The sequence below is a fragment of the Lampris incognitus genome, chromosome 14, assembly GCF_029633865.1.
Source record: "Lampris incognitus isolate fLamInc1 chromosome 14, fLamInc1.hap2, whole genome shotgun sequence".
NCBI classification, from domain to species: Eukaryota; Metazoa; Chordata; class Actinopteri; order Lampriformes; family Lampridae; genus Lampris; species Lampris incognitus.
The window spans coordinates 24,422,504-24,449,833 of NC_079224.1; the positions used below are offsets into that span (position 1 = coordinate 24,422,504).

The 27,330-nt window shown below is 44.2% G+C and overlaps 1 protein-coding gene across 1 annotated transcript in view; it reads left to right on the plus strand.

The window, feature by feature from the left end:
* The window catches only part of ccdc18 (coiled-coil domain containing 18), a 61,867-nt gene extending 42,136 nt beyond the window's left edge, over positions 1-19,731 (plus strand). Inside the window, 9 exon segments of the mRNA XM_056293404.1 lie at positions 442-605; positions 820-1,033; positions 2,693-2,792; positions 2,959-3,096; positions 11,812-11,952; positions 12,336-12,473; positions 13,783-14,184; positions 16,716-17,543; positions 19,164-19,731. Of these exon segments, the coding sequence (XP_056149379.1) occupies positions 442-605; positions 820-1,033; positions 2,693-2,792; positions 2,959-3,096; positions 11,812-11,952; positions 12,336-12,473; positions 13,783-14,184; positions 16,716-17,543; positions 19,164-19,184 (2,146 nt within the window). The 3' untranslated portion in view covers positions 19,185-19,731.
* The last annotated feature ends 7,599 nt before the right edge of the window (positions 19,732-27,330 follow it).

Below are 27,330 nucleotides of genomic sequence, written 5' to 3' on the forward strand. Positions count from 1 at the left end.
CCAAAAGGACGGCAACAGCAGTGCTCAGACCACAATGGGAGCCTTATTCACAGTAAGGTGGGGAAATGAAAAGGGGTGATATGCAATTGTTTTGAATACAGACAATGCCATCATGCTTTAAATGTTTGTGTTATAGCTTTTATCTGTCTGTCCATTTGTCTATACAAGTTCTGTGTACCCAGATCTGCTGTCTCTCATACTATTTAGCCATACACGTACTGTCCCACATCTGAGTAAATTTTTCATTTCTCTTTGTTAACTATTAGGATTCATTGTTAATTGTTGCTTTTTGTTATTGATTTTAATTTTTTTCTCTGGACTGCAAATCTTAACAAAGCAAATTGTCTTGGCAACACATTTCAAGACATGCATTTCATTCACACAAAAAAAACATGCAAAAGCTGTCATTATCACACCTCTCTTTGTCCATGTCCGCCACAGTCAGCTGACGTCAGAGATGACCAGATGTCGTGGAGAGTTGTCGACCATGGAGTCCGAGCTGCAGCGTCTGAGGAAGGAGACCGGCGACAAGAATTTCCAGATCAGCAAAATGGAGCACAGTTTGCAGCACACACAGTGCCTTCTGGACAAGAAGAATGACATATGTAAGACCTCACATAAAGAGAATAATGGTCTTCCCTAGGTATGGTTAACATTAAAATAACTAGCAGTTAGCAATTCTAATTGGTAGTAAGGCTTAGCTGGACTCAATCTAATCAGTATTCACCATTCCAATGTTCAAGTTGGTAAAGTTAAGCTTTTAAAAGACAACTAAAACACATTTGAGACTCTTCTTGTCACCTCTCTCTCCAATTCCAGTGGTGGATCTGGAAGAGAAGTTACACAGAAGTGAAGCAGACAGGCGGAACTCAAACCAACGGGTCCATATACTTGAAGGACAGCTTCAGGTGGTACGCAGGGAGCTGGTGGACACTTTTGAGCAGCTAAAGGAGCTCCGGGACGTTCTGCAGAAGACCCAGATCACCGCTGATGAGCGCCAGTCCTCGCTTGAAAGACTGACTGTTGAACTTAGGTGAGGACACACACTCCTATGCAAAAGTACCAGTACACTGAGAGACAGGGGGCAAGCTTCCATGAAGAAAAATACCAACCTATCACAGATGAGCTTCTCCACTGCGCCCAACTCCTCTATAGCTCACAACAGCACTTATACTGTACACATGCATCACACATACATGTAGGTGCACATTTATACACATGGACTCCTTGGTGAATCTCATGGATTAAACATCTTGACCTTACTTTGGTGTCCCACTTCGAGGGAGATATTCTTTGTGTAGCCCACATGCCATAGATCATGTTGTCTTTACACTTCTGTGAACTGTGTGTCTTTTTTTTTTTTTTTTTTTGATTTTTCCTAATTTTTCTCCCCAATTGTACTTGGCCAACTACCCCACTCTTCCGAGCCATCCTGGTTGTTGCTCTACCCCCTCTGCCAATCTGGGGAGGGCTGCAGACTACCACATGCCTCCTCTGATACATGTCAAGTTGCCAGCCACTTCTTTTCACCTGACAGTGAAGAGTTTCACCAAGGGGACGTAGCGCGTGGGAGGATCACGCTATTCACCCCAGTTCCCCCTCCCCCCTCGAACAGGCGCCCCGACTGACCAGAGGAGGCGCTAGTGCAGCGACCAGGACACATACCCACATCCGGCTTCCCACCCACAGACACGGCCAATTGTGTCTGCAGGGACGCCCGACCAAGCCGGAGGAAACATGGGGATTCGAACCTGCGATCCCCGTGTTGGCAGGCAACGGAATAAACCACTACGCCACCCGGATGCCCCGTGAACAGTGTCTCTTAAGAAGATGTTCTTCCTGTTTGACAAGATGAAATTGTAACATTTGAATGTATTTTTTGTGCAACGTATTTCAGTTGACTGTTTATGGTCTGAGCTTTATTTTATTTACATGCTGTGCTCTTTTTAAAGATTTTTATCAAGGAAAGTCATTGTTATACAGGGTGTTGAAATGTAAATTTTTGGTTAACATTGGGTAGTTATTTCTGCTATTAGAAGTGATGTGATTCTGTAACTAGTGTGTAACTAGAGTGTGACTTAGAATTGGCTTTGTAAATAAGTTTGTTGTCATGTTAAATAGCTTGGTGTGGATTCAGTTGAAGTTTCTTCTGTCTGCTGACAGTGTGCAGTTGCATCTTGCACGATGTGCATATCCCACTGTGCACAAATACAGTACATCAAGCATTAGAGAGGGTTAATACACATAAATAATTTAATACACAAACACTTTGTATGTAAATGAACAAGGGCAGGCCCCTGTATATTTCACACAGCCCATTAATCACCATCAGTTTCAGCCAGTTTCCCTCAAATTCCAGCTATGGATATTTTAGTCTGTCTCCAAGAACACTCTCAAAAGGCAGATATTAGCAAAAGGAACATATATCATGTTAGTAACAGAATTCACTCCTTTTCAAAGAAGGACGGTTTTTACAGTTTTTGGATTTTCCTGTTAAATAAGGTCAGGAAACATTGATTAACACATCTGACCAGAAATCAAACCCATACATTTTGCATTAAATTTGACTCCTGTGCGACATCAAACGCCTTACCCAAACTAAGAAATCTCTACCATTGAAACTAGCACTATTTATGGTTCATAATAGATTGGCCGACCACTTCAATAGCAGTATGCATGTATGACTTCACAGGGAGTGCAAGAGGGAGTTGGAGGAGAAGACTCATGAGGTTCTAGACTTGGACAATGCACTGAAGGAAAGGCAGGGGGAGCTCCAACAGAGAGCAGAGCTGGTATGACAAAGCACACATAAAACGCATTCATGTATTTCCAGGACTATGTGAATACAGTGACAAACTCTGTGCACTTTGCTCAATACCTTTTTTTCCCCATCCTCGTATTCATCCTCCCCTCTGCACTTCTCTCTCTCTTTACCACCCGCTTCCATCTCTTTCCCAGCTGGGCCAGTTGGATGTAGCCATCAGAGAGCATAAACAGGAGATGGAGAGGAAGGTGGAAGCTTTGCAGCAGACCTTGGAAGCCAGAGAAGAGGAGCTGAGAGCTGCACAGAGAGAGCTCAAAGACAGAGATGTGGAGGTTAGGATTTGGTCCAGACTTGGTGAACCCAGGGGCTGAAATTGGCAGCCGACATCGAGACTGAGGAGAAAGAACTTCCTAGTGTGTCACGGTGATGTCCTGAGCCAGTCACTGTGGAGTCTCAGTAATGTCGTATAAAACAATTGTGTCTCACATGCAGATGCTGCTTGTGATCCAGAAAGTTGATATTTTTGACACTGCTGCCTTTGGAATATTGTGTGGGATACGGTCTTCACTGTGGCGCTGCTTATGAGCTGTATACACCAAATTAGAGCTTGTTATTGAGACTGGCTCGATTTTCTAGTGTAAAACTAACCAATTCAAGTAGAAAGCTTGTACGTAGACAGTCTAATCCCCTGTTCATGGACTCCTTGGTGATGAACAGTCTAATCCCCTGTTCATCATCGTCGTGCTCAAAACCCATTATGTGTGTACTGGTCCAAAACCCTCCACATCCCCCGTGTCTTTCTCTCTGTCTTTCTCCTATCATTTCTATTAACCTTGTAATGGAAAAAAATAACTAGTAGAGAGAATAGACTAAAAATAAGGAGATAAATCATGAATTGTAATTTAAATGAAAATATTCAGACACCTTTTCATCTCTGCACACCTATTTGATCTGCACATTTTTGGGTTGCACTGACTGAGACATTAGATGCAGTAAAAACATGCATTTGTTACATATGAGTGAGAACTAGAAAGCAAGAAGAGAACAAACAGACAGAAAGAGACTGACCAACAAAAAAAAGAAGATAGATAGTGACACTGCTTACACCGACTGGTTTCATCATCAGTAGTTAGTGGTATTGGTGCTACCTATCAATAACACTACTTATATGTGTGTCAGCAGTGTGGAAATCGAATTTCAATGAAATGAATTTTTGTATGATGTGATCCTATGTTTACAGTTCAGAATTAAACATCTTAGAACTCTGTAACAACAGGAAGATAAATTAACCCATGTACCATTACAGATCATCCAATTGACTGGGGACCCTAAAATTAGTTCTATGATGATAGACCAGTTGATGTAAATGGTCACTTTGGAGTACGACACAAACATTGCTACGTAGAGTTCTCTTTCAAACCATTCGTTTCATGTCTCATTATGGTTAACACCCCTTGTGTGCCCTCAACAGAAGCCTTTTATTGCATTACGCTAGCCAGTTGACTGGCCTTGATGACACGTATACCATAGGAGCTACATGCCCTCTCCCTATATAAAGGGCTGACATGTTGTCACTCACTATTCAAAAACCTCTATTCACCTCACAGAAGCTAACGCCCACAACGGAACAGCCACTCTGGAGTTTAGCTAAACTGTTCACAAATACGAGCACCTAACTCGGTCGCTGAACGCTTGGCTCTGTGTCGTTTGTTCAGTTCGTAGGGCAGCTTGAACTTCACTGTTACCAAGCAGAAGCTTGAGCACAGCAGCCAGCTAGAAGCAATTCCAGTTGTTTGTGTCAAGCTAGCAGTTAGACTAGCAATACTCCTTGCTATCCAAGCCAAGAGTAGCAATATTCCCCACTTGCTAGGCAGCCATACCTAACACAGTTAGCCCCGTAGAGTAGCAATACTTAAAAGTTATCGCTAACACCAGCTACACGGAGCAACATCGCTGTTTCCCCGTAGGAGCAATGGGAAAGTAGCAATTTTCCCCAAACTCACTAGCTGAGCAGTAGCAATACTATGCTTTATATCATGCTCCACTTCCAGCTTCACAGCCAGTGAGCATGTATAAAGCTATCTGTACACAGCTGTACAGATACTGTTTACAGAACTCAGCTAATGAGACGATTATTAGCTAAGACACCTGCAGTTAGCTAATCACGGCTATACCACAGATACTGACAGCTCCTACCACAGGGGACAAGCTAATGGTGCGAGCCTGTCTGTGCAGTAATAAAATATTATAAAGGGACTCTCACCTGGTTTGTGCATCCTGTCTGAGACTACAACATGCTCGGACAGCTGGTGCCTCACCTGGAGAGTGTATCCACTGTGCCCGGTTCCTCCTCAAGCTGCTTTGTCAACAGCTAGCATGTAAGGCAAAACCATTGGGAGGGGATCCCTCTTGAGTGCAATGGCATTGCCGCAAGAACAGTCTGACCTCACCGTTAGCCTGGAGAAATCCACTGCTGCAGAAGTGAGCTGGGATGACCAACTGGATGCTCTTCACCCCCTTCCACAAGAGCCGATGGAGGACTGCCTCACGGCAGATATACCAAAGCTACTTTGGGAGGATGATGAGGCAGACAGTGAGTCAAGACGGGGGTTCGGAGCTGCTATCTCCAATGACGACAAAGATGATGACCCCTCCCTGGCATCATTGGGTCAGGCTGCAAAACCCTCACCCATGGCAGCGAACAAGTAGCAACATGGGAAAGCCTCATCTGCGGCTGTACTGAAGGACATGCAGGATGCATACAAACGGAGACAACCAGATCTTGCTACGACGGGGAAAAGCTGCCCAACGTGAAAAAGATCGAAAAACAGCTCCTTCCCATCTACCCAGAACTCCTGGATGAGCTGGCTGCTACATGGCGAGTCAAACCATACAGGGACAAGCACTCCTTCCCAGGTGGCTCCCTGCTTGACTGTGAGGGGATTGAGATACATGGGTTTTGTCACCTGCTGCAGGTGTAACTGGCAATGTCATCTTGACCCCATGACTGCTTTGTCAGTGTCGAGGTTCTCCCTGCCCTCCAAAACTGACTGCTTTCAGTCCAGTCTGACAGAAAAGCTATAAAGTGGCTGCCCTCTTTGTCCGGGCCCTAAATGCATCTTCACTCCTGATGGCCTTCCAGGCAGAGCTGGAGGAAGAGATGACAGCAACACCTTGAAATTGTGGAAGAAGGTTTGGATCATTACTGACTACTGCCTACACCTCCATAAAGTGGAAGTCCAGGCCACAGGTAGAGCAATAGGTTTGATGGTCGTGCAAGAAAGAGCCAGGTGGCAAAGTCTCACCAACTTAGTCACTAGGGAGAAAAGATCTCCTGGATATGCCTGTTGTCCCACAAGGTCTCTTTGGCTTGGGAGTAGCCTCCAAGCAGAAAAGATATGAGGACAAGAAAAGGGAAATTGAAGCTCTAAAGCAGGGGTCCCCAACCACTGGGTCGCAGACCAGCACCGGGCGGCAAAGCATTTGCTACTGGACCGCAAGGAAACAATACGGAAGAAGTAGGGGAGATAAAAGGTCTAATGGTGATGATAATGCAGAGACAGCCTAGGCTGAGACAGCAAAAAAAGAAAGAAAGAAAGAAAGCTTCCTTCAATAGGAAATACGACGAGTCGTATCTAAAATATGGCCTTATTGTGACCAGTGACTCGCATGCTCCGAGCGCCCTGTGTGTGATATGTGGAGAAAAGCTGTCTAATGAGGCAATGAAGCCCTCAAAACTGCTTTGGCATCTTGAGTCCAAGCATCCTGCACTTACAGACAAACTCGTGGAGTTCTTTGAGTGAAAACAACGTGAGCAAGCGGGACAGAAGCAAGTGCTGAGAGCCACCACCTCTACAAATGCTGCTGCTCTGAGCGCGTTGTACTTAATGGCTAGTCGTATTGCTATGGCTAAGAAGCCCTTCACTGTCGGCGAAGAATTGATTCTGCCTGCTGCCAAGGACATGTGCTGTGAACTGTTGAGGGACGCTGCAGCCAACAAGGTGGCAAAGGTTCCTCTTTCAGCTACCACAGTTTCAAGGAAAATTGATGAAATAGCGGTCCATGTCAGCACAGGAAGAAGATCAACTCCTTGAGCTTGCAAATGATGGTGGGCTGAGAAGTATGTTTGATGTAACAGCTCTGCCGACATTCTGGATCAAAGTCAAGGCTGAGTATCCTGAGATAGCCATGAAAGCGCTGAAAACGTTGCTTCCATATCCAACATCATATCTCTGTCAAGCGGGGTTTTCTGCAATGAATGCAATGAAAACCAAATTGCAGAATAGACTGGACATAAGAAACACCCTTCGGGTGTCGCTGTGTCCCATCACCCCTCGATGGGACCGTCTTGCTGGAGGGAAACAAGCCCAGGGCTTCCACTGATTGTGATATTGGTGATTTGCAATGTTGTTATATGTATGTTATGTTAATGCAAGGAAAATATGCGCTGTGTGTTTAATATCCAAACGTTACTTTAAATGTTATGATACTGTTGACTTATAAGCCTAAATAATATTCTGATCGTCATTAACTCACCCCCTGCCGTTCCCCCAGTCTGCCAGAATATTTCAATATTAAACTGGTCTGCGGTGCAAAAAAGGTTAGGTACCCCTGCCCTAAAGCACTGCCTGCCCAGGAAGTGAGCACCACTGCCCCCCCCCCCCAGCTGACTTTTGCACAAGCAGTGGTATGCCTGGATACAGGATCCCCAAGCTCACTGGGGCACAGGCTTCTCCAAGGGCTCCACATGCCAAGACTCCTTGGGCAAAGAAGCCAGCAACTCAAGCTGGCCCCCAGGAGGGTCAGTAAGCTCCTCTACTTACTCAGAGCGTGAGGAGAAAGATATAACTTGTTGACACACTGTTGAGAGAATGTTCAGTGGGACCAGTTTGCTGCAGCATGTACAGCAAGCGTGGGGAGAAATATTCCATCCTGGTCCTTTGGATTTGCCCCCTTAGTGGTCTAATTTGACGATGTTACACAATGTTACAATTTCGTTAGCAGACACTTTTATCCAAAGTGACGTACATCTGAGAGTTAATACAACACAAGTAAGGATCTAGTCAAGCGACAACAACCCAAGTAAGGGTAAAAAAAAAAACTAGGTTCAAGTCTGATAGGACATAGGTCAGCAGGCAGTGCACAAAGGCAATGCATAGGTTGTATAGAAGTTGTTTTTTGTATTTTTTGTATTTTTTTATCAATACCATCCGGTGTGGAGGTGTTCATGAAGGAGTTGGGTCTTTAGCTTCTTCTTAAAGATGGAGAGGGAGTCAGTGGATTGAATGGAGTTTGGTAACTTGTTCCACCACCGGGGGACTACAGTAGAGCAGAGTCTGGTTAGTGAATTAGGGCCCCGTTGTGGCGGAAGTGCCAGGCACCTTTCATTAGCAGAGCGTAGAGAGGGGACTGAGTGTAGACCTGAATGAAGGAGTTCAGGTAGGCGGGAGCCGTTTTAGTTGCTGTTTTGTAAGTGAGCATCAAGGTTTTGAATTTGATGTGGGCAGCTACTGGGAGCCAATGGAGGATACGAACAGTGGAGTGACATGTGCTGTTTTGGGTTGGTTGAAGACCAGATGCACCACCGCGTTCTGAATCATGTGCAGAGGTTTGAAAGTGCATGCAGGGAGGCCTGCCAGTAAGGAGTTGCAGTAGTCAATGCGTGATATTACAAGAGCCTGTACCAGGAATTGTGCTGCATGCTCAGACAGGTAGGGTCTAATTTTCCTGATGTTGTACAGGGCAAATAGATACGACCGAGCAATCAAGGCCACGTGAACCTTAAATGTTAGTTAGTCATCAATCATGACACCCAGATTTTGGGCAGACTTTGTGGGCATGAGTTGGGTTGAGCCGAGCTGGATATTGATCTGTTGTTGTAAGGATGGACTGGCTGGGATGACAAGGAGCTAAGTCTTAGATAGGTTAAGCTGAAGGTGGTGGTCTTTCATCCATGCAGAGATATCAGCAAAGCATGACGAGATCTGTGCCGAGACTGTGAGCTCATCTGGCGGGAATGATAGGAAGAGCTGGATATCGTCAGCATAGCAGTGGAATTAGAAACCATGGGAGTGGATGATAGCACCAGGTGAGGTGGTGTATATTGAGAAGAGAAGGAGACCGAGCACAGACCCTTGGGGCACGCCTATGGATAAGCCATGCGGTTTGGACACCTCTCCCCTCCAAGATACTCTAAAAGATCTCCCTGTGAGGAAGGACATGAGTGTGGGAGTGGAGGATTTGTGGTTAACAGTGTCAAAGGCAACTGACAGATCTAGCAGTAATAAAGCTTAAGACTGACCAGCAGCTTTAGCCAAACGCAGTAATTCCATTACTGACAGGAGTACAGTCTCGGTAGAGTAACCCTGCTTTAAGCCAGACTGATTCCAGTGATGTGCAGTCAGGGGAGGCAGGGTAGGCAGTGCCTCACCCAGGCTAATAAGAAGAAGAAAAATAAATATCATGATAGTTACCAAAAAATATGTATGTATGTATGTATGTATGTATGTCTGTATGTCTGTATGTCTGTATGTATTTATTTATTTATTTATTTTTGTGGAAAAATAGTAAAGAAAAATAATGTAAAACTTGTTGTTTTATCAGTAAAGGGCATGCCCTATTCAGGATGGCTTGCTCCCAAAGCTAGCATTCGTGAATGCAGGCTGCTGATGCAGAGTCTGCTTGTGCCTCTCTCTGTCACAAATAAATATAATTCACTGCCTACCCAGCCATGGACCTCACTGTATGTTACTGACTGATTCGGATCGTACAGATTGTTCTCGGAAAGGAATTCAGTGACTTGGTTAAAGACCGTGCGCTCAAATATTTTTGATAGAAAGGGTAGGAGGGAAATCAGCCTGTAGTTTCAACCTGGGATGGGTTGAGAGTAGGGTTTTTGAGCAGCAGGGTGACCCGAGCTTGCTTAAATGCAGTGGGGAACATACCCATTGTATTTTTATACCTTTCTCAAATAGTCACAGTGGAGGCAGGCAGGAAATGGGGAGAGCAAGAGAAGGGTAAGACATGCAAACAACGTTGCTGGCTGGATTCGCACCGGCAATTGTTGTGACCATGTAGCCATGTGGTATGCATTCTAACCATTCAGCTATGGAAACGTCCCCCCTCAGAATGTTATTGAAATGATTCAAAGTGCCAGAGCCCTGTCCACAAGGTTAGTCTATGACTGCAAGTGGCTAGTGTTTTATGAGTGTTACAGGTGGGATAAAGCCATTCCCTTTCAGTGCTCTGTATTGATAATTCTGTCATTTCTGTAGTTTCTTTTTTTGGAAAAGTAAAGCGTTTTCCACCGTCAAAGTTTATTAAGTTGCCATTTCGGCTTGCCATGTGGGTTTTGACGGTCACACCGTGGGCCAACACCTGCTGGTGTGTCAGTTCATGAAGAGTGCATGTAGGAAATTGCCTTCGGTGAGATCCATGGCTCCATCGTGGGATCTGCCTACTGTTCTGGAAGCTATTTCACAGACACCTTTTGAACCACTAGAACAGATGGATCAAAATTGTGTCTTTAGAGACTGCAATGCTGATTGCTTTAACCTCTGCAAAGAGAGTGGGTGAAATTTTTACCAGGGTAGAATACCAGGAGAAATTTGAAAACCAGATTCCACATTTTCTACTCCTGGATGAGAAAGAGTAATGGCCACTTATTTTAGGGGAGAGCCAAAGTGCACACCTTGCGGCACAATATGTGTCAGAATGCCATAGCCTAAGGGTCAGTGAGTGACCAAAACACCCTCAATTACTGTTCCAACTACTGTTCCAGTTACTGTCAGTTGCTGTTCAAGTGCTGTTATATGTTTCTGCCAGTTCTACCTATTCCTTTTTCCATTTGTTTTAATTTTTTTTTTTTTTGGGTACTCTGTTGACCTGTTTTGCTGTCACCTGCTTTGGCAACATTGTAATTAATGCAGTCATGCCAATAAAGCATTATTGAATTGAATTGAATTTAAATTCATGCTCAGTCTGTAAATGATGCTTACATGTACTTTGCACCTGACAGTTTGAGTGTATGTTTTCATCCTAACCCAGCCTTTATTCCTAAAATGGCATACCAATAGAGCTGAAATCTGTCAGCCCACCGCTGTTTGGCTGTATACAACAGGAACGGCTACATAATCTGTCCCCTGTGTGGGCTCTGTGGACACATGTGAACAAAACAGCAAATTTCAGAAAATCTGATCAGCTTTTTGTATCTTTGGCAAAACCTCAGGGGAAATACAGTTTCAAAACAGCAGCTTTCACAATGGATAGTTGGAGCTATTGCTCTGGCTTATTCTAGTGGAGACTTGCAACCTCCAGTGGGTCTGTGGGCACACTCTACTAGAGGATTGGTGTCATCACGGGCATTTTACTGGGGTGTCTCTATTCAGGACATTTGTGCAGCAGCTAGCTGGTCTTCAGCTGTTAATATTGGTAGGTTCTATAGCCTAGACCTTACAGCACCCTCGTTGGCTCACTCGGTGCTGAGTGTGGGGGTGACTCAAGATGAGGGCTTCACACATGAATAGGCCTGAGGTTAGGACTGTTTGCTATACTGGACTTACAAAGCAATCTGGGAGTCAGTATATCCCATAGTGAGACACGAAATGAATGCTTTGAAAGAGAACTTAAGGTTATTTTCATAACCCCGGTTCTCTAAACAGCATGAGTGAGTGTCAAACCAGACCACCCTCCTTGCTGGTGTGAAGCAAGGAAGAGGTGGTTTAATTTTCGAATAGTGAGTCATGGTGTGCCAGCCCTTTATATACGGAGAGGGCTGGTGGCCTCCTATAGCATGTGCGACATATGCGTAATGTAATAAAAGGCTTCTGTTGAGGGCGCACAAGGAATGTTACCCATAGTTGGACACTCATACTACTTAGAGAACTGGGGTTATGCAAATAACCTAGTTATATCCTGTGTAATAGTAAATAACTCATCTAAGTGTGTGTGTGTGTGTGTGTGTGTGTGTGTGTGTGTGTGTGTGTGTGTGTGTGTGTGTGTGTGTGTGCGTGCGTGCGTGCGTGCGTGCGTGCACGTGTGTGTATCAGGTGTCCAGTGAGCTTGGCCAACAGCTGCGTGAATGTGAAGAGAAGCTTCAGAAAGTCACTGTAGAGCTACAGGGTGCCCACTCTCTCTGTGGGGCCCTGACCAGAGAGTTGGAGACAACCAAGCAACAGACAAAAGAGAAGGTAGGAGCGCCTAAAAGAGTTTTGTGGCCGTCTTCTCTTGTGTGTGTGTGTGTGTGTGTGTGTGTGTGTGTGTGTGTGTGTGTGTGTGTGTGTGTGTGTGTGTGTGTGTGTGTGTGTGTGTGTGTGTGTGTGTGTGTGTGTGTATGTGTTTGGGGAGAGGGGGCGTAAGGCAGCATATTTGGATGTGTTTGTCACCTGTATAATGTCTTGCGGCTCTGCTCCGTCATCCACCATGTGCACCTTGGCGCGGCCATTCCTCTCATTGTCCCTGATATCGAAGGCCAGTGTGTGTGTGAGTGTGTGTGTGTGCGTTTGTGCGTGCGTGCGTGCGTGCGTGTGTTCCACATTTGTGCCCACATGTGAGAATGTCTCCATCTTTGTAGGATGCTCGGCTGTGTTGTGCTGAGGAGGAGCTGGCTATCAAGGAAGCCCGCTGGCTGCAATCAGAGGCCAGGCTACAAAACACTGTCACCTCCTTACAGCAGGAGCTGGAGCTGGAGAGGGAGCAGCACAGTACAGAGGTACAGTGGCATCTGGGACTACAAAACTAGCATGGCTCTGTACTTTGAATGAATCGAACTGGCACTGATGAGTTCCATTAAAAGCAATGCAAGGACCAGTAGTGGGTAGAGTTGCACCGATCGATCAGCCGGTGACTGAAATCGGCCGATTTTCAGCTTGATTGGCCATGACCGGTGACCAGCCGGTCAGTCTCAGATATATCCAATTCTGAGCCGGTCAAATTTACATGCATGTGCCGCACGATGGTTCATGTCATGCACACAGCGGCAGAGACAGTAACATAATTAGTAATTATACATTAATCTAAGACTAAGTGACAATGTCCATGGTGACTGCCAGCTGGTCGGAGATATTGAGGTTGAGGCTGGAGAGATGATGTATTGTGATACCAGTGGAGCAGACCAAATCCAGGATGTGACCACAGCTCTGAGTGGGGAAGTTGATATGTTGTGTGAAGTTGAAATGAAGCATTGTAACAGTTCCAGGATTTCTATGGCAGATTTACAGTCAGTGTCATCAATGTGAATGTTAAAATCATCCAGGAGCAGAACCGAAGGTGAGATGGCTTATGGCTGGGTCAGAAAATCAGAGAGAAAGGAGGGGTTTGGCTTGGGGGAGTGATAGATAATGGCCGTGACCAAGGGGAGTGGGACCACAGAGTTTGAAGGCAAGGTGTTTGAAAGAATGAGCGGCAGGAATGGTAATGATGGTTGTTTTAATGTCCTTCCTGTAAACAACTGTAACACCACCTCTCTGCCCCTCAAGACGAGGTTTATCAACGTATATGTGAATCCTGTGATTATGGTCAGGTTTACTGATAAAGAGTCCAGGGGCTTATGCCAGGTTTCAGTGAGGCAGAGGAAATCAAGGTTACTGTCAGTTATAAATTAATTGAGAATGAGGCTTTTGTTATTGAGTGAACATGTGTTTAGCAAAACCAGTTTCTCTTTCTAAGACTTTGATGGAAGGGTGTCACTTTCTAGCAAGTCTAACCCCAAAGGCCACCATGCTCCCTATTCCTCACCAGTTTTGCCAGGGGAAGACAATGCCTTGTAAAAGAGACTGCTCTTCAGCCTGAATACCTGAGACCAGCCCCTTGGTTGGCAATACCGGCTGAAGGTTCCCTCACCCACACACAGGGTCCCTATAAGATCCAGGGGCATTGTTCCACAGCTGACCCTTCATTCTGACCTCCCTGGAGAAGAGCAAACTAGAAAAAAGTTTTTTTTTTCTGTGGGATTCAATTCAAATGTCACACAATCATAATATCATTCCTCTCTCACAACACATTTCCTCTCTCTTCCCCAGCTGATGTCCCTGCAGCAGACACGAGGCCAGCTGCTGAAAGTCTCTGAACAGATCTCCTGCTCCATGCGCTCCTCTCAGGAGCAGCTGACCACAAAGCTCCAGCAGAGCCAGGCCCAGCTAGACCAAACCAAGAGTGAGTTGGACCACATCAGGGTGCGATCCAGTCACCTACAAACACAGTTAGACGAGAGCCAAGACCAGCTGGTCCAGACCAAAACACAACTGGAGCAGGCTAGGATGCTGTATGAGCAGACAAGGCTCGAGAATGGTCATCTCCAAGCCCAGTTGGAGCAGTGCAGGGCCCAGTTGAATCAAGCCAGAGTCCAGGTTTCCCAGCTCCAAAGCCAGCTCCATGCCACCAAGAAAACTATGGAAAGTGCCAGCGAGACCCTGCTAATCAAGGTAGATTTCTGACAAAAAATTTGAGTTTTATCTCAAGCACAGCCAACTTGTTTATTGACTGAACTTGAAAGCAGAATTGGGTTTTTACAGTTTTGAAAATCTACATTCCAAAAAAAGGTTTAAAAGTTATTTCCATTTCTAGACAAGATAGTCAGTTTTCTTGAGGCGAATAACTTGTGTACTACAGACCACACAGGCTTTCAACTGGATAGGGGTCTGTTGCTGTATCTTAAGTGGTTTGCCTCAATAAATGACTTTTGTCTGAAGGCAGGAAGTATCATTTCTTCCTTGTAAAATCTACCATGTTGGCGTTTGTCCAGTTGCCAAACAACACCCATTCAGCCTAATACCACAGTTAATCTCTGTGAGAATTTTATCAATATGAGTAGGTTTTGGTCTTTCCTTTGAATGTTTTTAGCTGACTTAAATTACCAGATTAATCTTACAACAAAAGAAATAAAACTTTGGTTGTCTTAAATGAGTCTGAAAAGCTATTTGAAATAGCATGTAATTAAGTGCTCCCACATTGGGAGAAATTACTTACTGTTTGATTGACTGTTCAGTAATGACTATTACTGAAACAGTCAATAGTAAGTTACAAGGGTGGGCATTCACGACAGCAGTTCCAGGCTCTGGCCACCAGATGCCCTCAAATGTTTGCATCTCAAAACTTTATTAAACGGAAATGGTCATAATTTTCAACATTATCTCTGTCTAGATGTTGTAGTATTAACACTCCAGCCATAACATTGAGCAGTCTACTGTGTGTTTCTGAAGCACTGCTGAAATTTTTTCTGTTTATGACTTCGCTGGAGGACAATCTGTGAATGTGAAAACTTACTACGTGGTTTGCCAACAGGCTGCACTGTATAATCAGAATCAGAATACTCTATTCATCCCCGAGGGGAAGAAAATGAAGATAACAATGCTAAGTTATACAGCTGTATGTCATGTTGTTATTTGCAATTTTCTCATACAATGGAGCCTGTTCGCAAACCAAGTAGTAAGTTTGGAGAATTACGTTTTCACTTTTACAGGTTGCCTGCCCGTGACTTCATTGGCAATCACTTTGCCGCACAATTTCAGCAGCAATTCGAAGACACATAGAACACTGCTCAGTGTTATGACTGCTAATGGAGTGTCATTCCTAAAACACACTTATATACACTCACTGGCCACTTTATTAGGTACACCTTGCTAGTACCGGGTTGGACCCCCTTTTGCCTTCAGAACTGCCTTAATCCTTCGTGGCATAGATTCAACAAAGTACTGGAAACATTCCTCACAGAGTTTGGTCCATATTGACATGATAGCATCACGCAGTTGCTGTAGATTTGTTGGCTGCACATCCATGATGCGAATCTCCCGGTCCACCACATCCCAAAGATGCTCTATTGGATTGAGATCTGGTGACTGTGGAGGCCATTTGAGTACAGTGAACTCATTGTCATGTTCAAGAAACCAGTCTGAGATGATTCGAGCTTTATGACATGGCGCGTTATCCTGCTGGAAGTAGCCATCAGAAGATGGGAACACTGTGGTCATAAAGGGATGGACATGGTCAGCAACAATACTCAGGTAAGCTCTGGCGTTGACACGATGCTCAATTGGTACTAAGGGGCCCAAAGTGTGCCAAGAAAATATCCCCCACACCATTACACCACCGCCACCAGCCTGAACCGTTGATACAAGGCAGGATGGATCCATGCTTTCATGTTGTTGACGCCAAATTCTGACCCTACCATCCGAATGTCGCAGCAGAAATCGAGACTCATCAGACCAGGCAACGTTTTTCCAATCTTCTATTGTCCAATTTTGGTGAGCCTGTGCGAATTGTAGCCTCAGTTTCCTGTTCTTAGCTGACAGGAGTGGCACCCGGTGTGGTCTTCTGCTGCTGTAGCCCATCTGCCTCAAGGTTCGACGGGTTGTGCGTTCAGAGATGCTCTTCTGCATACCTCGGTTGTAATGAGTGGTTATTTGAGTTACTGTTGCCTTTCTATCAGCTTGAACCAGTCTGGCCATTCTCCTCTGACCTCTGGCATCAACAAGGCATTTTCGCCCACAGAACTGCCGCTCACTGGATATTTTCTCTTTTTCGGACCATTCTCTGTAAACCCTAGAGATGGTTGTGCGTGAAAATCCCAGTAGATCAGTAGTTTCTGAAATACTCAGACCAGCCCGTCTGGCACCAACAACCATGCCACGTTCAAAGTCACTTAAATCACCTTTCTTCCCCATTCTGATGCTCAGTTTGAGCTGCAGCAGATCGTCTTGACCATGTCTACATGCCTAAATGCATTGAGTTGCTGCCATGTGATTGGCTGATTAGAAATTTGCATTGACGAGCAGTCGGACAGGTCTGCCTAATAAAGTGGCCGGTGAGTGTATATAGACCATTTTGAAAATCATGAGTGTTTCCCATTCAAGGTGTTAAAATGAACTCTACATAAAAGTAGCATTTATTATATTGATATGCAATCCACTTGCTAAACCTTTAAGGTTTGCATTTAATCATTCTCTCATCTTCGTAGGAGTCAGAGGTGACTCGTCTCCAGACCCAGATCTCCAGTCTGGCGAGAGCCTCTGAGCAGCACCGTTCGATCATCCCCACCACGCTCCTCAGTACTCTGCCTCCTCCGTCCACACACACACACTCTCTCCCCACTCTGCCTACACATACATTCTCCTCTACAATACAAACAACTGTCCCCCCTCCCACAGACACCTCCATAATGCACCACCTCACGACAGTCACTCAAACGCTGGTCTCTTCCTCACCAACACCTGTGCACAGTCAGGCATATGACCAGTCTACTCCCCTCACACACTCTGTCCATGTCCAGGCCCCTCACCTGCCTCATCACACCCATCAAAGCCTCTCCTGTGACTGGCCAGGGCCCAACAGCGCAGACTCTTCTCTGGATCTACCCCAGAGCCTGAAGGCTATGTTGAAGGAAACCCTGGACCAGCAGTCCTGGGAGTCCCTCTCCATCTCCTCCTGCCCGGACACAGTTGACCACAGTTGGCAGGGCCTGAGCGCTCAGGATTCCACCGTGGGCACGGACCTGTCTTTCAACCCACTCACTTACATGGCAGACAAACTAGACAACGAGGAAGCAGAGGAAGGAGAAGACAGATGCCCCAACAGGGACCTCAAGGCAGGTGAGGAGGAGATGAGAGACCCAAGGAGGGAGTCAGTTTTCAGGCTGTATGAAGAGGAGGAGGAGAAGTCTGAGGCGGATTTGGGGTCTTTGACTGGGATGCTGAGGTTTGTTAATCAGACTTTGGCCATGCAGGAGGATCCCTCTTTCTGGAGCTCCTCAAGGCTTTCGCAACCTGGACCTCACCTCACATTACAGGTAAGGACACTAATATACTTACTAAACCTTGACCACCTTAGTATTTGTTTTCTGATCACCCAAAAGAAAATGTTGTCATTTAATTTTTTTTTTCTTCTCAAACACCCTGAGACGTTACAGTACAAAACATACTTTCCATATGGTAGTCTGCAGGTACAGTACACAAACATAAACAGAAAACAAAAATGGAAAATGAAAGCAAACACAACAGCACCGCATGATAGATCCCCCTCCCCACAACACACAACACTCCACCTGACAAAAATTAAGGCTTCTGTTACATATTACTATCTAATGAACCCAAAAGAAAATGTGAGATATTCAATGCCTACAAATGTTTGACAGGCATAAGAGCAAAAGTTGTTTTCCGTGATGCAAGCTAGGCAAGTTTCAGTTGTTTGTAAGTTTGTTTATTTTGTCTTTCCATGCATAAGGCCTTTGAATCAGTGTCAATAGCTGTACATTTTTTCTTTAAGGTTATTATACAGTCATAAGCGTGTTTTGAAATTTTAAGCTCTCGAATGATGCTGACCTCTTTAAAAACATTTTTTTAGTCTGTTTGACTTATTGTAGTTACCACCAAGACTTTCGCAGACAAGAAAACTACACTCACTATCACAAAGTCACACCATGAGGAAGCTGCTCAAGAGCTATATTGTGTATGACACTGATGCATCATGGTATAGTGGATGGTATGATATACACTGATGAGCCAAAACATTATGACCACCTGCCTAATATGTTGTTGGTCTGCCATGTGCCGCCAAAACAGCACCTGTCCGCCGAGGCATGAACTCTACAAGACCCCCGAAGGTGTCCTGTGGTATCTGGCACCAAAACATTAGATGAGACATTAAAGTTGCACAAGTCTTTATTTCATATAAAGTCTCTCTCTCCTAATTTCCCCATAAATATACACGTCTGATGTTAAAGGAATATTCAAACATTTCTAGGACAATACACATTCTTTCTTTTACCACCACATTGGACACTGGTGCTACCAGTGTGAAATGTTAGTCTGGAGGCCCACCCAGTCGTCTGGCCATAACAATTTGGCCCTTATAAAGGTTGTTCAGATCTTTACCCCTGCCCATTTCTCCTGCATCCAACACATTGACTACGAGAATTGATCGTTTGCTTACTGTCTAATCTACCCAGACCTTGACATGTACCCTTATTGTGGATGATCAATGTTTTCGGTTCACCTGCGGGTGGTCATAATGTTTTGGCTTATCAGTGTATGGCAGTACTTTACAAGCAGGTTAACTTCAAAGCATGTGTTGACCTATTTCTCTTGTGCATAATGCACTAGAGAAACACATACCCACAGTATCTCACTTACTCACCCACTCACTCACTCATACCCCTTTCACACTGGCCAAAAAACCCACTAACATCCGCCTTTGGTCAATGTAAAAAGGCGGATGTTAGCGGGGTTTTTTGGCCAGTGTGAAAGGGGTGTAACTCACTCACTTGCTGTGTTTCTCCGTTGAATTAACCATACCCACACTATGTCTCAATGGGAGATACTGTGGGTATGGTTAATTCAGCAAAAACAATGAGTTAGAAAAATATGTTCTGCTGTTGTGTCACTGATCTGTGTTTCTCTTTAATTTTTAGAAGGACTTCAAGGAGACATGAAGCTGATCTACCAAGGAACTATGAAAACAGGAAATCAGTCTGCTCAGGCTTTTTGGATAATTGATTTCCTTTACAAGTCTTTCTTTGAACCTATGTACTATTTAATCTGTGTTTGTACATTATGCACATTTTGTAAACTTAGAGGTGTTTTTTTACATTTCGTATTAAATATGTCCATTTTGATATGTGTTATTTAAATCAAGTTTCAGACAAACCGGCGGCCTGTCTGGGATGTCTCCCCGCCTGCCGCCCGGTGGCTGCTGGAGCATCCACCGAATGACTTATACGGCCGCAGGGATGCCAGAGCATCTCCGTGACTCTGGTAGCAGGATAGGTGGTTAGGATAATGGGTGGATGGACAGTGTTGTCTGCTAGGGACTGGTTCCATGACTTGTCACTCATTTAGATCTCATTTAGATTACTAGTTGGCTACCTGTCTGTAAATGAGCTACAGCAAAATGTTCTGTCGTTTAATATAAATGTTGCATTTAATATATATATTTTTACATAGTTTTAGATGAGCTAATTGAGCAGCTTTGATAGAATAAAAATGTGTGTTACAGTTTTGCGTTTTCTTTCCAGATAGTATATGCGGTGTATATATCCCTATGTATGTATACCCTTCGCTGTGGTTGCTACCTCCTCTCTTCCTCTCCAGGGGAAGTCAAAGGATTTATAAGTAAGGTCTGTTTTGATGTTCTCGTGCTGTTTGGGACTGTGGGGCTGTGTTGCCAAAGGAACAGATAGTTTCCACTTGGAGCGGGTATTTCCTTTCTGGCCTCCAGAGGGGGTCTTGCTAAATCTGAGTAAGAGCCAAGGCTGCTGAATAGGGCTTGGCACACTGACATGCTTTATATAACTACGGCAGGGGAAAAAAGTGAAGCGGTTGGTTTTTGGAATGATTTTACACTTCAAAACACGCACTTTTTGCTCCTCACACATTCAGTCTTCAGTCAGAAAAGCCCACTGATGTCAGGACAGCGGTCCTCAGAAGGATAAGATTTTCATCATAGGTTGATTTTTTTCCCCAAGGTTTCTTAAGGTGTGGATAACGAGGCACTTTTTTTCTTCCCTACAGTTGAAGTCAAAGATGTGTATCTCTTTTTGATCATGTGATCAAAGGATGACTGATCATTGATCGATCACTGATACTGTTTCACTGTCAACAGCTTTAAACAAGCGTTCCCCTCTGCACGATGTTTGGGATCGTTCTTGGCATCTTTAGAAACGCCATTAAGGGAGACTCCATTCCCCTTTCAGATAATTCTCTTCAAATGAGTTTCAAAAAGCTACTTCTTAATCTTTTCTTAAGTTAACTTTGCCTATTTTGCTAAGCTACTCCCTTATCTCATTTCATCCTTGCATATTCACAAATCTGGTCCGGTGTGGTTCCCTAGTACAAGACCATACGATATAAAAAAAAACAGCTCTATAATATAATACTGGGATATGCAGACTGACCTGCCATCATTTGAGTAAATTTGTTTGTCCATTTGTGTACCTTGTAGGCTCACGAGGTGACTTGTGCATATTTACATTTCTGCACTACAGGCCTCAGGCCTCAGTGGTTGTTGGACAATGGCTCTCTTTCTTTGTTTGCGTGTGTGTGTGTGTGTGTGTGTGTGTGTGTGTGTCTGTGTGTGTTTTTGTTTGTAATAGAAAGTCTGAGTGGGTGTGTGTTTATTCTGGAAAATGAGATGGTAACTCAGGACTTCTCCATCGGCGACCGAGCAGTCCGTCCCACGCTGCTGTGTGGTTGCTGAAGTTCCCCTTAAACTGATCTGTGAAGACAACGATGGACACGTGTTTTGGCCAAAAATGTCTCTTAAGCCCCCGTGACGCATCAATTTTATCAGTTTAAAAGTATTTCACTCAGTTACTGCAGAGAATCCAGCCATGTATTCGACATTTCTAAGTTACTTTGTGTTCAGATATTGCTCAACTTGCTCACTTATTCATTCACGTTCACTAAATTATCTACTATTTCGAGACTGGCCCGCTCTCTGTTTCTGTTATACTGTGCATGAAAGAGGATGTGATTTTGTTTGACTGTCTATAGCGTGTCTCCTCGACATGCTAGTTCCCATGTTTAGACTCTTCATACCATTGAAAAGTAAATGCAAATGCATTATCCCATAGAAAAGAGTAGCTTACTAATGATTTTTGGTTGAGAATATCTGGAAGGACTTCGATTTGTGCATTTTTCTCCTGTGACATATTAATCTAAATTCACACACATGTACTTATGGATACTGTAGAACTTGTATATAATACATTTTTTATGCATTTTAATATACTGAAATTATGATAACGTCCAACGGGTGTCAAGTCAGTACTAGTACCTAGACAGCAGTAAGGGTCTCTTTGGTAACTCGTAAATTTCAGGTACGAGTTACCACAGAGACCATTGGGCCCCAAAAAAACAAGCATCCAACACAGCGGTCGGGAACCTATGGCTCGCGAGCCATATATGGCTCTTCCGGTGACGGCATATGGCTCCCAGACAATTTTGAGTTGAAAATTATTTTTTTTTTCAAAAAAATCAGTTTGGAACTGATTTTAAAATACTTGTGATATTTCTTAATAATACTGTGTCATTTTAAAGTAAACAGAAATTAGTTTTGAAGATAAATTTCACGGGTCACGGGTCACCCGTGGGTCGGGTCGGGAACCAATGGCTCGCGAGCATGTCCGGGTCATTGTAAAGGTGAAGAAATCAATTTTATCAGATAGCCAACTAGTTTATCCGCTTCAACCCTTGTAACGGAAAAGATGGCGAAAAGAAAAAAAGACGATGATTACCGTGCATTCCAGGCTGCGTGGACAGAGGAATTTGCATTTGTGGAGAGAGCAGGATCTGCGGTATGTCTAATATGCAATGATAAAATTGCATCGATGAAACGGTCAAATATAAAGCGGCACTTCGATACGCACCATGCTTCATTTGCATCGAAATATCCAGCGGGGGCCAGCAGGAAAAGGGCATGCGAGGAGCTACAGCGGAGAGTGCAGACGAGTCAGCAGCAACTACGTGTGTGGACCAAGCAAGGTGACGGGAATTCCGCTAGCTTTGCGGGGGCTTTGGCAATAGTAAGGAATGGAAAGTCATTCACAGATGGCGAGTATGCCAAAACATTCATGCTTGATGAGGCCAATGAACTGTTTGATGACTTCCCAAATAAAGACAAGATAATCAAACGAATAAAAGACATGCCCCTGTCAGCAAGAACTGTGCACGATCGTAGCATCATGATGGCAAATCAAGTCGAGGAAACACAAATTAAGGACATAAACGCCGGGACATACTTTTCTCTCGCGTTAGATGAGTCAACAGACGTTAGCCATCTATCTCAGTGCAGTATCATTGCCAGGTATGCTGCAGGTGACACACTGCGTGAGGAAAGCTTGGCTGTTTTGCCAATGAAAGGGACAACAAGAGGAGAGGATTTATTCATGTCTTTCATGGAGTTTGCTAAAGAAAAAAAACTACCGATGGATAAACTTATTTCTGTCTGTACTGATGGTGCACCCTGTATGTTGGGGAAGAACAAAGGATTTGTAGCGCTTCTCCGTGAACATGAAAAGAGAGCCATCCTAAGTTTTCATTGCATCCTGCACCAGGAGGCGCTTTGCGCTCAGACGTGTGGCCAGGAGCTTGGCGAGGTGATGTCTCTGGTCATTCGAGTGGTCAACTTTATTGTTGCCCGAGCTTTAAATGATCGCCAGTTTAAAGCTCTGTTAGAAGAAGTTGGGAATCATTATCCTGGTCTGCTTTTACACAGCAACGTGCGTTGGTTGTCAAGGGGGAAGGTGCTCAGCCGTTTTGCAGCTTGTCTGAGTGAAATCCGGACTTTTCTTGAAAGGAAAGGCGTCAGGAGCTAGACAACACTGACTGGCTCCTGCAGTTTCACTATCTCGTGGACAACTGGCCATCTGAACCAGCTCAATGTGAAAATGAAAGGTATTGGAAATACAATCTCATCCCTTCAACAAGCAGTGTTTGCATTTGAAAGCAAGCTGGAAGTCTTTCTCAGGGACATTGAAACAGGTCGTCTTCTGCACTTTGAAAGACTGCAACAATTTAGAGATGCATGCTTAGCAAGTGACTCCACTCAACATCTGGATCTCCAGCAGCTAGCTGGCTTTACGTTCAATCTCCTGCAGTCATTCAAAGCACGTTTTGGAGAATTTCGTGCGCGCACTGGTCTTTTCAAGTTCATCACTCATCCACATGAGTGTGCAGTGGACAAAATCGACCTGACATGCATCCCCGGGGTCTCTATCGGAGACTTTGAGCTGGAAGTTGCTGACCTGAAGGCATCAGACATGTGGATGAGTAAGTTCAAGTCACTTAATGGAGAGTTGGAAAGTCTTGCGCGACAGCGAGCAGAGCTGGCGAGGGAACACAAGTGGACAGAAATTAAAAATCTTCAACCTGAAGACCAGCTGATTCTTAAAACTTGGAACGAGCTTCCTGTGACATACCACACAATGCAGCGTGTGAGTATTGCCGTATTGACCATGTTTGGCTCTACATATGCATGTGAACAGTCTTTCTCGCATATGAGGAACATTAAGACCAACCTACGCTCACGTTTAACTGATGGAAGCCTCAACGCCTGCATGAAGCTCAACCTCACCACGTATGAACCAGACTACAAGGCCATCAGCAAAACCATGCAGCACCAGAAGTCGCATTAAAAGTAAGACATATTTAATTTATTATACGTTAAAAATACTATATGGCTCTCAATGAAATATATTTAGAAATATTTGGCTTTTATGGCTCTCCCAGTCAAAAAGGTTCCCGACCCCTGATCTAACACATGCCAGCTTACCACAGTTAAAACACGTAGTCTTCATTGAGACAACCACACCGAGGAAGTGGAAAGACACCAAGATTTTTAAAAAAAAAGGAATTTATTTCAGTGCATCTGGCGCATTCTTGTTTGTTCACTGTAATATGAGACCTTTAAACTTACTCTGCGTGCTGAAGTGGTGAATGAGGTTAATGTCCTGCGGCGCTGTAACAAACTACTGTCTGCACATTATACCATTATGCATCCTTTTGCTATGAGTCTGGAGAAACCGAAATACTTGGAAGAAAACTATGTTTACTGGTTTCATTTAAATATTTCAGAGTCCCTTGGTTTAATGGCCATGTGGGAAGCCCCCTTCCCTCACTGGGAAAGTCACCAGGCTGTAGAGCAGCTTACATTATCGATTGTCTCATGACAGAATGGCCTTAAGGCAACCACTCAAAGTGACAAAACTTTCCATCCCAGTCATAATGGAGCTGTGTTGTCTCCATCTGACAGCTAGGATAGTGGTCACTCTGAGACCTTATCATTGCCCATGCACCCAGGAGGCCTGACCCGTCCTGCAGCATGACATCAGAGCTTGTCGTTTTCCAGCACAGTGCCAATATGTACTGATGCTGCATTAGTTTGACTCTGGGCTACAGATGGGCAGATTAGCTACTGCATTCTTCATTGTCAGCCATGTGACATCTTCAATCTTGAATCAGATTTTTGTCCTGTTTAATGTTGGGCTTGTCTTCAAGGCATGGTTGTGCTTTTCATCAACTTTGTGAAGTCAGTTAAAAGTGGCACGTTGTCGCCAGATTGATCGATATGGCATGACTCAGCAGCATAGAAAACAACCTTTAGAGGTTGACACTATTAAAGGTCATTATCTCCTCCCCCAGCGTGCCGTAATCTCCAGGCAGCAGCTTGCTGGTGTTAACCTTTCCCTTGTTAAATTGAACTTTTAAATAGAAAGGCGATAAGTAGACGTCCTGGCAACAGTTTCTCGGACAACCCAGAGTAATGGTGGTTTGCTTTATTGCGTGGTGCGATAATGTCCCCTTGTCTGCGGGTGTATTGGTTGACTTTGTGCTTGCTGTCGCTTCAGTTTGACTGACATATCTGCCTCCTTCCCAGGATAATCCACAGTTCCTGCTCGGTCTCATCACTGATATCTGTATCTCCATTGGCCGTCGTCATCCAAACCAGTGATCATGTTTTTACCGGGGAGACTGGATAGAGTGGGTGGTTGATAACGAGGTAAAATGGGTGGTGTTTTTGCCAAGGAGGTCTGAGCTCTGGATGACAAGATTTATAATCGCTTCTGGACCCAAACCCTCAATTACCTCAGGCATTCTCACTGTTTTTCCAATGGAGCAAGTTCTAGGTTTTTTTTGGGAACTGGCGTTGGTTCTCTGTCAGGACTGTAGATATAAGGCACTGTCATCCTCTACTTATATAACATGGACACTGGATGGCTGGCTAGGTAAGGAGAGTGTGAAAAGTAACATAAATACACATGCAATCAATGCTACTTTCAGCAAACTGCTATTTCACATATCCCATGTGTCATGAACATGTATACTTAAAGGAATACAGCAAGTGCAGATTTCTGCTTCATTTGCTTTAGTGAAGTTGGTGACTGCGATAGCATCACTTTTCACAGCGTAAGCCTCCGATGATAAGAGGCCTAATCCATTTTGAGTTGGTTGTATTGTCCCTAAAGGGTTTGCATCAGTCTCCTATCAGTGTGTCACACAATGGGGTTCCGGCCAGGCATGAAACTTGCATGTCACATCCTGTTGTCATGATGATATAACTCGCCTCTTTGTGGCACTGCCCGATGCTGCACAAAGGATTTGAGAGCAGTAATGCAGCCACCTCGCTGGAGGAATCGCAAAGATAGAGAAACATTAACAGAGAAGGGGGGGGGAATAGTGAATAATAGAGTATAACCAGTTTTGTGATTTGTTTTCTTTTGTTTTTGTTTTAACAAGAGAAGCTGAAAAGAACCCAGTTTTGCAAACAGGAAATAGGATGGCTACAACTGAACTGCCATAATGGCAATTTCAGTCTGGCTGCACGGAGAAGACTGACATCAAGGTGTCCTATCCAGCCTGTCACATGTTAAAATAGACAGCGGTTTCAGCTGTTTCCCCTTTTGTATCACTTCTGCATCTGCATGGTAGAGTTCAGTAGTTAGCTAGAGCTCATTTTATTTGATGCATGCTCACATGACGTGCATGCATTTGCAAGCATGCATGTGCACAAAGACACTCGTTGATGTGTTGTGACCTTTTGGTTTCAGATGTAATTGGCTAAAATGAGCAGCTGTGGAAATTTGTGTTGTCTTTATCAGGTGAATTTCCTGTTACGTAATTTATAGGATGACCTTTACCAGGATGCGGCAGCTTGATCAAATTAAGGTTATCGTCAAAATTTGACATTATAAATTGACAGAGGTTTTAGATAACGTTTAATTTTGGGGGGAAGTTTTCAACTGGAAAACTAGTTATTTTGTTATCCAAAACTTTCAAATAATACATTGTGCTTTAATGCTGTAGAGTGGCACTGCCTCATCCTATCCTATTTGACTGTAAATTACTGAAAAGCAACAAAGACAAGTGTGTTTCTCCACAGTCACTAAACAGACAGAAGAAAATTTTGATTGTTTATTTCGATAGACCAAAGAGACATTTGGAGGAGTTAAATAAGGCCGCATTTCTGACATTAATTCCAAGTCATAAGAATCTCTGTTACATTTGCAGATGATGCGTCATCGGTTAGGAAGACTGTCCTTTTATGAGAACGTTTCAGCGACACTGATTTCGCTTAATGTCAGACAGATGCCACCAGATTGTGCATGCAATGCCTTTCTTTTTACACAAACTGGCACCAACTGAAACTAAAGACTTGTCATTTAAAAGCCATATTAGATCGTCTTTTACATGAGCTGGCAGGAGGCGATGCCTGCGATATAAATCAGTTTGCTTCCTGTCTTAGTTCATGCCTTTGTATGATCTTTCCCTTGCAGATTGCATATACACTGTCTTTTCTAAGTACGTAAGGTTTACGGCTCCACCGCTGCAGTGCCAACCAGGACAAGCTCATTGCCTCCACTACTCATTCCACTGAGGCGAGGAATCTTGCTGTGTACAAACCAGCATTGTCTACTGAGGGAAGAACGTGGCAGAAATCGGGTGTGGCCTGTGTGTTTTAGTTGGGTGTTTAATGAGCAGATTGTGTGCAGAGAGAGGCAGGCTGTGCCTGTAGAAAACGGTGTGTTATGTCTGCATAATGGGATATTACTGGCGAGTGTGTTTGGAATCTGTGCAGCTCTC